Here is a 12,618-nt window from a genome sequence, read left to right on the forward strand (position 1 = left end):
CCGTTAAACTTGATCTAGAGTATTTGAAGTACCTTAAAAAATAAATTTTATGATTTTTCAATATCATTTGCCTAGTGATCGAAAGGGCTCAAAATCAATAATTTTAATGGCCGTAGTGAGCCGTTTGTAAGTTTAACGATGTAGAAATATCCAAATCACGTGAAATTTTGATAAAAAATTCTTTATACTATATAAAACAAGATCAATATCTTTAATCTAAAATTTTAATATCATATTATCACGTTTTGTAAAATTTTTATTTTCAGCCGTTGATTTTGAGCCCCTTCGTTCACTAGGCAAATAATATCGAAAAATCGCATAATTTATTTTTTAGGTACTTCAAATACTCTAGATCAAATTTAACGGAACCGATCTACAATTCGAAAGTCGCAACATCAAAAACGACCTGGAAGCACAGAAGGCTCCGTGCTTCCAGAAGCATAATACTCTCTCTCTCTCTCTCTCTCTCTCTCTCTCTCTCTCTCTCTATATATATATACATATATATATATATATAAGTTGAGCTAGGATACTTTTAGAAGCACCACCCACTTGGTGCTTCTAAGTTTCTAACCCTTGGATCCACTCCATAATTACTAATATCCCTTGGATCAAACACTATTCCACCTACCACCACCTACCACCATCATCTCAACCTCACATCTCTCTATCCAAGGGCTAAAAACTTTAAAGCACCACCCACTTGGTACTTCTAAAAATATTCTACCTCCACTCATATATATATATATAGTATTTTATTTTTGATTTTATAAATATATTTATTTTATAATATTTTATTTATAAATATTATTTATAAATATCTAGTAATTTATTTTTTTAGTATTAAATATATATTATTATATATTATATTATATATTTAATTAATGTATAATATATTTTAAATATTTTTTATAAGTATAAATTATAATATCAATATATGTAATATGATCATAAGTTGAGCTAGAATACTCTCAAAAGCACCAAGGGGGTGGTGCTTTTGAATTTTTAACCATTGGATGGAGAGATGTAGGGTTGAGATGATGGTGGTAGATGGTGGTAAGTGAAATAGTGTTTGATCCAAGAAGTATTAATAATTAAAGAGTAGATCCAAGGGCTAGAAACTTAGAGCGTGTTTGGTTCGAAGTCGGAATCGGAATCGGAATCGAAATAAACTGGAATAGGAATCGGAATGACTCATTATCTAATTCTTGGTTTATCACCTGAATCGGAATCAGAATAAATCATTTTCATTGTCAGTGTTTGTTTCAGATAAATATAAAAAACGTAATCAGATTAATATATTAACTTTATCTTTATAATATATTAATTTAAATGCAAACCAAAAATTAAATATTAAAATTTTACATCAAAATTTTGAAATAATATCAAAATTTTAAATCTATGTTTTTTTAAAAAAAATTAAACTTCGAAGTTGAGTGGATAATTCGAAATATAAAACTAAATTTCGATTTATTCAAATTCAAATTAAAATTTAGATTGTGATTTTAAGTTTGAATTTAAATAAATCAAAATTTAGTTTCATATTTTAAATTATCCACTCAACTTTAAAGTTTATTTTTTTAAAAAAAATGGATTTAAAATTTTGACATTATTTCAAAATTTTGATGTAATTTTTTAATATTTAATATTTAATTTAAATTTAAATTCATATATTATAAAGATAANTATTATATATTTAATTAATGTATAATATATTTTAAATATTTTTTATAAGTATAAATTATAATATCAATATATGTAATATGATCATAAGTTGAGCTAGAATACTCTCAAAAGCACCAAGGGGGTGGTGCTTTTGAATTTTTAACCATTGGATGGAGAGATGTAGGGTTGAGATGATGGTGGTAGATGGTGGTAAGTGAAATAGTGTTTGATCCAAGAAGTATTAATAATTAAAGAGTAGATCCAAGGGCTAGAAACTTAGAGCGTGTTTGGTTCGAAGTCGGAATCGGAATCGGAATCGAAATAAACTGGAATAGGAATCGGAATGACTCATTATCTAATTCTTGGTTTATCACCTGAATCGGAATCAGAATAAATCATTTTCATTGTCAGTGTTTGTTTCAGATAAATATAAAAAACGTAATCAGATTAATATATTAACTCTATCTTTATAATATATTAATTTAAATTTAAATTAAATATTAAATATTAAAGTTTTACATCAAAATTTTGAAATGATGTCAAAATTTTAAATTTATTTTTTAAAAAAAATTAAACTTTGAAGAGAGTGGATAATTCGAAATATAAAACTAAATTTCGATTTATTCAAATTCAAACTTAAAATTACAATTTAAATTTTAATTTGAATCAATAAATTTAATTTAAGTTTTAAATAAAATTTGAATAAAACTTTATATAAATTAAAATTTAATTTAAATTCAAATTCATAAGTTAGATTCGAAATACTTGATTAAATTTTAATTTTTAATTCAAGTTCAAATTAAAATTTAAATTTTAAAATTAAAATTCTAAATTTAAACTCATATTTTAATTAAAAAAATTGAAAAAATAAATTTAATCCGAAGAAATATCCATTCCGTCCGGATTCAACTTTCAATCCGGCCTCTTAGGCCGGATTGAAAAAAGGGGTGATTGGAAAATCCCCGTTCCACTCGGGAGTCGGAATCAGAATGGAACTCCTGCATACCAAACACTTACAAACGGATTAATCCATTCCGATTCCGATTCTAGGGTGAAAAAGAAGCGAACCAAACACGCCCTTAAAAGTATCAAAAGGTTGATGCTTTTAGAAATATTCCAGCTCAATTCATATGATCATTATTATATATCAATAATATATATATATATATATATATATATAATAATTTTTATTTATAAATTTTTTTTCCTTTCAACAAACAACTAAACAACCATAACAAAAAAATACTTCTTTTTTTTTTTTATAAACCAAACGCTAGAGAGCGTAAAATTTATTTTCCTCCAAAAAAATTTTTTCCACGAAATTTTTTTTTTCACAGTTTTACATCAAACCAAACAGGCCCTTAGCCTTTGCGACTTCTTCCTCGTTCACGTTTTTAGGTGTTATCATATGACAAGTAGATATCATGCATTCTCAGATCACGCTCTATTTGATAATCACAGTGGAACTGTTAGCAGTTGTCGGTATAAGTACGACCATACAATATCACAATTTCATAATATTTTTGTCATGCAAAAACAAACATTGAGTCGCCATGGATATGCTGCACGATTTGTTATAATAATAATCATCATTAAGATCTCACTGGAGAACAAGATTATCTCAAACAGTGTCGACTGTCGACTTACAGCAGATTCTCTATTTCCCGCAAGCCAAAGCTCCAACCTCTTTATGGCAGCACCTCACACACACCCCCACAAAATTTTCCAGTGCCGCACATTAATTATGACTGCTGAAGCTATGGAAGATACTTCATACAGATACACTCAGATTTTCCTGAAGAAGGACAAGATGTTCCCTTGCTTGGGATCCTTCCCGCCCGCCTTTGCTGGCTTCTTGTTACCAGCAGTCTTGCTCGGCAGATTACTGCTCACAGCTGCCTGCCGTTTATTAGCGGCCGTAGGCCTGATAATGACAGTTTGTGAAAGATGTAAATTATAGTGATAGTTCAACAAATTGAAAGAGAGATATTGCTACGTAGTAGTAAAAAACATAAGGTAATTACTCGGTGAAATCTGATTTCACCTGTTTAAACTTTTTCATTCCAAAGGACAATTAAAGCCTTTCAAATATGATGTTATAGGTTCAGGATGTTGAGATGGTGCCGTCATGAGAGATAGAAACAAGGTAATTTCTCCTTAAGAAAAGAAAAGGTGAACTTACGAAGTTTAGTTTATCCAAATGACTCAAAATAGAGTAAAATAATATGTAGCACAGCAAACATAATTAGACCACAAGTTGATTATCACATATACTTCTCTGTCCTGCTCCTATCTATTAACATCTGAGAAAAATTAAATTTTTGGCAGAAAATTTCGTATTAAGGATTGGTAACTGGAAATTTAAATGGATTTGCTGAATACGTTTATAAATTTGCTTTCTAAGATAAGAGGCGATACATGTCAGCAGCATATAAAGATATCCTCAAATTACATATTGCATTTCTCAACAAGTACCTGTTCCCAGCATTATCGGTTGCAGTATGCTTATCTGTTTTCTCGCTTGGAGCTAATTCACCCTCCCAAACAACCTCGGTTACTGAAATAATTCAGATTCATAACACCAGAAATGTTTAGATAGAGGCAGAAAATAACAGAATAGAATGCAGAAGCTTGTTACTCCAATAAATGGGGCTGAACATGTGTTACAAAACACAAACAGTTAAATGGCCTAAGCTTCACGAGGTGGCAAGAAACGACCACCCAAATCAATATGCAGGTCTAGTACCTAGAGCAAGCAACTGGTCAAACAAAAGGATAATTTGCTCAAGTTTCTCTTCACTCTTTCAGATAACTAGCAGCAGTAAGAAGAATCCAGCATTTTGCACAGAGATAAAGAGGAAAGCATCTATCACCCCAAAAAGACAAGCAATATATTTAAGCACCATACAAAAACCAGAACCAACAAATCCATAAAATACTTTATTTTATCATGAAGAACACAGATATCTACAAGCTAAATTCAAGTTCGCACTCCAACTCATAGTGGTCCATGACTTGGCACAAAAAAGAACACTTCCAGTATAGATTTCCTGGACATTGTTAACAAACTATCTTTCGATAACTGATGCTAGACATGAAAAAGGTAGTATTCAGCAGACAAGTAAAATAAAGTTCAGATGACAGAAGAAGGGTACCTCATACTGTTCTCTTATACCAAATATCAACTAGTAAGCAATATCTATATTCTTAAACATCCTAAAACAACATATTGTGGAATGAATGATTCCTTAAAAAGATACTGTTGAATGACTGCACGCTTCATATAAAATTGCTTTAATGAATGCTAAATTGTAATCACCAATTCACCATTGAAATACTTAAACGATATCATGCCCACACCAAATGTAGTATATCATTTTGCATCCTATGAGCTCAAGGTTCTTGTACGCAATAAGATAGAATTACATGCTTTTGTGGGCAGTCATGAAAGTTCCTTGAGGGAAATATCCACAGTGGAAAGAATACAGGCCTGAGCAAGGAACACCACTGACAAGCATTCCTTAGACAATTGAAGAGGTAAGTATGATAAAGTAACTGATCATGAAAAAAGAGTATAATAAAGCACCTTCTCTTCCTCGCTCATCAATCCGTGTCTTCAACACTTTCCTCCTCTTGGGTGAGGCAGAAGCAGCATTGGTGGTCTGATCTGTATTATTTTCATTTGCATTTGGTTCTGAGTTGTCACTCTGATTCTTCAATTTTAAGGTAATGCCTCCATTGCTACTATTGCCCCCACTACTCATGTTAGCTTTTGATGACAAGTCTGAATTCAGGCCCTTAACATTCTCTTGCCTTTTCTCCAGAGTCTCTCTTTTCTGTGCTAAACTTGTTTCCTTCAGAGTCAAGTTCTCAGCATTAGTCGAGGCAGCTGCTACATGCTTTTTAGGAGAATCTGGAGATGCAAGGCTAACTACATTTTCCTCATCATCATCATCTGAAAAATCAAAAACAACCCTCCTCTTTCTACCACTTGCATGATTTGATTCCCTCCTCAAATTCGCATCATGTTCATCATCACTGCTAGCAGCATTTGCTGCTTCTTTTGCACGTATTTGAGCTTCAGCTGTCACTGAATATAGCAGTAGGCAAAAACAGGAAGAAAATCAGCAAGTATATAACAAGCTAGCTTTAGATTTGCATAGAAACCACTTCATATTCAATCAAAACAGAATAGTACAAGGCAGGATATGGCAACACCACTTTGTTTACCAGAAACACTGGGAATATCATTAGTAGTTTCTGTAGCAGAATTTGGTGGCTTTGATTTTGCTGATGCACGACCCCACAGACTAGCTAGCGATCCAGTATTTCCTAATGAGTCCTTCCCGTTTTGGTCTTTTTGCTTGCTAGTCAGAACAGCAACAGTTGGTTCTTTAACAGGAGGCAGCTTATTTGCTGTGTTAATATTTGCTGAAGTGGCGATATCACTTTTGTCAGTTGACTCATGCTTTGAACTCGATTGTCCTGATAGTCCTTGTTGTGGAGGTTGAACATGAACAGTCTGGTCTTTTAGAATACTACTAGATTTAGATTGCCAAGCTGCTCCTGTAGCTATCACAGGCTTTGGTGGGGTGGGGCTGACGTGTTTCCCATTGACAGTACGCTTGACAAAGGAATTTGAAACACCACAAAACCTAAATTAAGATTCCACAGAGATCAATAAAGCGGAGATGAAACTATGATAAAGCTAACAATACGTTCAATGACATGGAGGAGTTTTTGCACATAAGCCCTTGCCTATTTATTTTTAAACCCAAAATCACATCATATTCTTCCAATGGTCAGATTTTCAACTTGGCGACATCACCAAATTAGAATTGAACCATCATACTTCTTTAACTAAGTTCTTTCAAGTATTTTATGTACATTTCACAAAGATTAATCTAAAAATCAAGATAGACCGACCGTACACAATATTGGAGTGAATTTATGGCTGCAGGTTTTTAAATTTCAGAAGTTTCTAGGTGTTCTGATTTCACCTACACTTAAAAATAAATTCAAAGAAGGCATAACTAGAATGCCTATATCAGAAGAACAAGACCTACTTTAGGTTTATATACAGAAATTTGGAATTTCCAATGAGAATATGTACGTATGAGGGTTATATATGCTATAAGTGCAAAATGCACATACATTTGTAAATATCAAAGTGCTATGAAAAACCTATTGACTATAGGTTTTCTATAATAAATAACTAAACAAGAGAGGAATAATTTACCTATTATCCCTCAAGCAATTTTCTTCATTCGAGGGCTCATTAAAGAGCTCTTCTGCTTGCACAAACTCCGCACTCCAAAGCACTGCAACATCCTTTGGGATGCAAGCCTGGACGCTATAAACCTGAATTGAACAGGTATCTTTAAATTCCTTCCTCACATCTGCAAGCAAATAAAGAGTTCAATATCTCAGAAGATTATAAGTGACATGCTATGCTAACCCACAATCGCAGCGCAAAACATCAATAAGGGTTGGATTTCCATTCATGTAGCTTGACTTCCATTTCACTTTTTATATACTTTTCCTCTCACTTTTGCATCGAAGTTGCTAGGAATTCAAATTTTGTATTGTTTTGTTAAACATATAAGATTACACTTTTCTCTCCATAGCTTTTGTTAAAGAGAATCGGTGTTATTGAACAATATGAAAATGCAATCTTTTCTAAATACAATAAACAATGTCAATTCTTAGACCATGAACAATGCCAATAAGTACAATATAAGGAACAATATTAACTAGCACAGATACTAATATCCAATTTATTTTGACTTGGCCCCATTAGGAGCAGTACATGTGCTCCCAATTGCAAATTCACCTGGCCAAAATCCGAAGAAGCAAGTTCCATATAAGAGTGAAAGAAAAAAACTTGCCAATCAAAGGTGATAGCAATCAACCAGTTCAAGAGGACATCCTTCTTTTCTTTTCTTCTTATTATGCTTAAGGAAAAAAGAAAGCCTATAAGGAAATTCAAATTATGGAGCCACGAATGAAGAATGTTCTAGAAGCTAGACTAGAAATGAGAGATGCCTTGTGTTGAAGTTGTTCTCACAAGTTCATATTACCCTCAAGTTTAAGACCTGAAGCAAGCTTGACACAGTAGGTTTGAGGGTTGCTCTTTAACCATCCAGACAATGTGTATATCACTTCTAACTCTTCCCCATGTTTCTTAACGAATTCCTGAAGCAGCCTGAAAGCAATGACTGAGGAAATTACTGACCATATTACATACAACAACATCTAGAGTGTGAAAAATAAAAAAAATGTGTACCCCTTGGCGCAATTTGAGGAAATTGAAAAGTTGCGACTGAGCCACTTATACGTAATCTGCAACATAATGGCGAAAGCTTAGAGCAAAACACAGGAAATCAAATCAAATTCACTGGTTACTGAAGGCAAATAGATAACATCTACAGCATTAAGGAAAGATCGAGGAGCCAAGGTCTTCACATTAATTGCCTACAGGCGTCCACCGCAAGAAGAATAAAAAGTGAAGTCACAGTAATAACAACAGAAAGTCACACAGTATACAAGTAAGGAGTGAAAGACATTATAAGGTTCTTTCCTGATCACAGGATATTAAAACATGCAAAATTTCTCCTTTCAACTTGAAAACATGTCGTTCAACCAACCAGATTCCGCTTGCCAGCTGAATTGACAATAATAAGCCGTTCGAAGGCAAAGAAACCTTAACAGAAATCTAAAATTTTGGAATAAAGAACAATTACGAAGAACAATGCTGCGAATCCAATTCTCATACTAGCAAGTCATCACGAACACGATTCCCATCTCACTCCCCAAACAGAATCCTAATATTCCATTTTAGAATCACTTCAATATCCCTAAAATTGCATGAATCAAACCCTAATTCTTCAAATACACATTCCTATGCATAGGATTATACACAAGAATAGGACCATAAATCATAGAATACGAATCAAAATCAAGGAAATATCAACTAGAAACCTCCTGTAACAGGGATCAACTCACCACTTGGAGTCGATCGGAGGCGAGGGAGAGGATCTGGGGTAGAAGATCGAGATCTACACCTTCCGCCATGGATTAGGGCAACAAAGGTCGGGATCTGAGCCCCGATCGAAGAGAGGAGGGCGGGGCGCGGGAAAGATGGGGAGAAATTTCGAGCGGAGAGGGCTTCGTTTCCCGCCTTTTTCTTCGGTGCCCTTAGCCTTTTTTGCTGGGGCCTTTTATGGTGGCGTTCTCGCACGAGTGCGAGGGTATCGTCGCTTCGATCGAGGGGGGCGAGGGGCGTCCTAAGAGCACGCACGAATATCGGCACGGTGCGTGCGAGTCCGAAACGTGTGGCGTACTACGTGGACTTGGGCTAGCTCGTTGGTGCATGTGGGCCGGAGGGAGGCCCAATAAGTAGGATAAGCCCATGTAAATTTATTTTTCTCAGGAAAAAAAAAAAAACAATTCATTTATAACTTCAAAATCTCTAGGGCCTGTTTGGATTTCCTTCCCTTTCTTCTTTTTTGAATCTTGGGCATATTTGGATTTTAGATTTTAGATTTGTGGATATCTGCATATTTTTGTAAGTTCTTATTTGTAAGGAAAATAAGCGAGCCAATTAATTCCTCCGAGCCGATCATTAGCAACAAAAACTTGAGATATGAATCAGAAAATATGGAGTTGACAAGTCATCTCGAAATACATCTTTACCAACATATTGTACATCATCGTTTCTGTTTTATCAGGTGCTCTCCCTACAATAACTTCCATTATATCCCTTAACGGGGCAATGGAAAGATGTGACTTCATCGCCTTGTTCATTGTTCAAATTTTACACCTAAAAATGTTTTAACACAAGACATGTTTGATTTTGACCCTATTTTAAACTCCGCTCGGCATATAAATCATACAAATTCAGAATGAGAATTTGAACTAATCAATTTAATCAAAACCTAGAACCGAGAGGGTGCAGTACAATTTTCTTTTATTTTTCTTTTTGGATAAAGTTGTGCTGCCTCAGCCCTATAAGTTCCATTAAAGGTTATAAGAATTTGCAGAGGTGGCTAATAGCTGAGCCTAGTAGTATGTATTAAAGCTGGAGTATAGATACAAATCAAAAGCGGTTACATTACATCGTGCATTATATATGAACGCCACGAAACAACAATTACGAGACCATACAGATCAGGTTGTCACCTAGGTCCTGATAAAACTGATGCAGAAGGCACAAACAAAGAATCCAAAGTATCATCTTTGCTAGACATTGCTGTACTAGTAGCTACGAAATTGTATGCAAGACTAGTTTCTACACCCACCGTGCCTTCCAAAACCCTCACTACTGTAGACATCGGAGGCCTTACGCTACTATCGATTTGCAGGCACCACATCGCAAGCTTGATCATTTCAATCACTTCTCCCTCATTCAATTTTATATCGTCGTCGTAACAATCGACTACATCTAGCAACCGATTGGCTTTAACTTTCTCTTGCAATAAGCTAATCAGATGAACACTCTCTTCGGGCTGAGAGTAATCCAAGTTCTTTCTCCCGCACACAATCTCCATTATAACAACACCAAAGCTATAGATATCAACCTTTTCTGTTATTTTCAAAGTCAACCATTCTGGCGCTAAGTACCCCGGCGTGCCTCTTATTCGAGTCATTACTTGGCTTTGATCTCTATCTATGAGTTTCGATAGTCCAAAATCGGAAACCTTAGCATTGAGCTTTTTGTCTAAGAGAATATTTTGCGGCTTGATGTCTAAGTGGGCAATCTTTTGCCTGCACTCTTCGTGAAGATACGAAAGACCCCTTGCTATGTCTAAGATAATTTTCCGCCGCGTATGCCAATCAAGAACGGGAGTTCGATTCGCACTAAAGATCCATTTATCAAGCGAGCCGTTGCACATGAATTCGTAAACAAGAAGCCTATGCGTTCGCTCCACGCAGAATCCAACCAGTTTTACAAGATTAAGGTGGTGAATACTACCGATCGTCTCGACCTCAGCTAAAAATTCTTTCTTTCCTTGACCGATCCAATCCAAACGCTTCACGGCAATCTTTTCGTCGCCTATTTTCCCCTCAAAAACCGACCCAAATCCTCCTTCTCCGAGCTTCTTGGAGAAGTTCCCTGTAGCCTCTTTCAATTCTTTGTATGAAAACCGTTTCGGCATTCCTGGGACTAGATCGAAAAGTTCCCCATCCTCTTCCGCTCTCTTCCATCTCCTTACCCCAAACACAATTACAATGATAACAAACGCTAAGGAAACTCCAACTCCTAGAATAACAACTACTGGAACTCCTGCATCAATGTCCTTCGTAATTGGAGGCGGGCTTTTCGCAGGAGCAGAAGCAGGGGATAAGGGGATTCTCTGCACCTTAACATGCGCAGAAGAACTGTAATAACTTATCGCCAGTTGATTCGTCTGCAACGAGAAAATCTCCGAGGGCAAGAAGCAGTTCCCATCAGAAGCATTTCCCCCACCGAACTGAAAAAACGCGGCTTTACACGAACAATTCCTCAAACAAGCCGTCCTGCAACTCTCTTCACTGATACTCCGAAACGCGGTCGCATCGGTGTCGATGTAATTGAAATAAGAGACATTATTGAGAGTTAACAAATCATGATCATGTGAAAATTCACAAGATAAAGGAGTCAACGGCTCACAACCGAGCTTAGCTTCCCGGTCGTTGACTTGCCGGAAATAGTCCGTCGAAGGGCAGCTGCATTGTTTACCCTTCGTGCAAACGCCGTAATCGCCGCACACCGTCGGATACGCGCAGTCGTCAGGGTACACTTCGAGCAGGTCCTTCACCATCCTCCACCCGGCGGCGCTCCAGTCGTAGAGCCTCAAGTGCCCGTCGGACTCGAATCTCATGTACTGAGCCGACTCCGCCGGGGTTAGCGGAATCGTTATGTCGGGCTTGCCGGGTTGCTTGAAGGAAACAAAGACTGATAGGCTGCCGTTCGTGAAGGTAACATACGTCGGCTTGCTCCCGGCTTTCACTGTGGTGATGCCTTTCCGGTAGTAGAGCTGCGGCGGATCGGAGTCGACGTAGGCGCGGAGACCGTCGGGGAAGACGGTGAGGTAGAATCTGCTTCTGGTGTAATTCGCGGCGGAGACGTCGGCAGTGAGTCGCATCCCTTCGGAAAGTGACTGGCCGATGACGAGCGTGTCGGTGGGGTGGTCGAAGGACTGCCAGACGGAAGCGTTGGCGCGATCAAAGAGCAGTAAGTTTCCCGCTTCCGTGAGGTTTAGACCCGCCGCGTGTTTGTTCGACGTGTTCGTGGACCACACGAGGGTGTCATCGACGTCGCGGAGAACTAAGTCGCCGGTTTCGGTGAGCTGGAGCGTGGCGTTGTCGCCGACGGGGCGGTCGCGGTTGGCTGTCCAGACGACCTGCGGGGATGCGATAGCAGAGTTGGTGATAAAGCTGCCGTCATGGCTGTGCACGATGAATATGGAGAAGACGAATGCGTCGCAAGAGGCGACGCGGAAGAAGCCGCAGGCGAAGGATGGGCCGAATCCGGAGGGGTCGATGCGGAGAAGGATGGCGCGGACGGAGGCGCCGTCGGGGAAGGCGACGCTTTGGCGGAGGATGGAAGGGTTGTTGGTCCACACGGTGGAGAGGCCGGCGGTGGGGTAGTCGCAGGGATTGGCATGCGGGCGGAGAAAGCTGAGGAGAAAGCAGGAGGCGATCGCAAGGAGGGAGAGGCAGCGGCGCCGGAGAAGCCTCATGGTAGTTCTCAACTGGTGGGGAAAATGGAGCAACGATCGAGCTGATCTGTAAAACGGTTATTACCTGTTCTAGCTCGGTGATTTATACAGTTTTTTTTTTTTTTTTTTTTTTTTTTGACATTACTCTACAGCAGCTATTGATTCATCATTATATATTTTAGGGTACAGTTCAAATATTATTTATGTAGTTTTATATTTTTCTTAATTTAGTACAATATGATTTAAAGTG

At 37.3% G+C, this 12,618-nt stretch overlaps 2 protein-coding genes across 3 annotated transcripts; both read right to left on the reverse strand.

The window, feature by feature from the left end:
- Positions 3,142 to 8,933, reverse strand: LOC109710910. Of its 2 annotated transcripts, XM_020233719.1 has the most exons (8): positions 8,671 to 8,932; positions 7,952 to 8,007; positions 7,746 to 7,870; positions 6,905 to 7,064; positions 5,896 to 6,320; positions 5,252 to 5,755; positions 4,141 to 4,222; positions 3,142 to 3,589 (listed from the first exon to the last, which is right to left on the reverse strand). In XM_020233719.1, the coding sequence occupies exons 1-8, from the start codon at positions 8,737 to 8,739 to the stop codon at positions 3,451 to 3,453; spliced, it is 1,560 nt and encodes a 519-aa protein (XP_020089308.1). In that variant the 5' UTR covers positions 8,740 to 8,932; the 3' UTR covers positions 3,142 to 3,450. The 2 variants fall into 2 exon arrangements, with proteins under 2 accessions (XP_020089308.1, XP_020089309.1); XM_020233720.1 differs by lacking the exons at positions 3,142 to 3,589; positions 4,141 to 4,222 and adding an exon at positions 4,229 to 4,411 and having other exon boundaries at positions 8,671 to 8,933.
- Positions 9,843 to 12,389, reverse strand: LOC109710248 (G-type lectin S-receptor-like serine/threonine-protein kinase SD2-5). The gene has a single exon (XM_020232757.1). It carries the CDS (start codon positions 12,387 to 12,389, stop codon positions 9,843 to 9,845), a length of 2,547 nt encoding a protein of 848 aa, XP_020088346.1.

Source organism: Ananas comosus, linkage group 5 (genome assembly GCF_001540865.1).
Source record: "Ananas comosus cultivar F153 linkage group 5, ASM154086v1, whole genome shotgun sequence".
Classification (NCBI taxonomy): Eukaryota; Viridiplantae; Streptophyta; class Magnoliopsida; order Poales; family Bromeliaceae; genus Ananas; species Ananas comosus.

Coding starts and splice junctions, on each gene's coding strand:
- LOC109710910 (XM_020233719.1), bottom strand. CDS start 8,739: ATGGCGGAAGGTGTAGATCTCGATCTTCTACCCCAGATCCTCTCCCTC. Junction 7,065..7,745: donor TTCAGGTCTTAAACTTGAGG/GTAATATGAACT, acceptor ATTTGCTTGCAG/ATGTGAGGAAGGAATTTAAA. Junction 4,223..5,251: donor TGATGAGCGAGGAAGAGAAG/GTGCTTTATTAT, acceptor GAATTATTTCAG/TAACCGAGGTTGTTTGGGAG.
- LOC109710248 (XM_020232757.1), bottom strand. CDS start 12,389: ATGAGGCTTCTCCGGCGCCGCTGCCTCTCCCTCCTTGCGATCGCCTCC.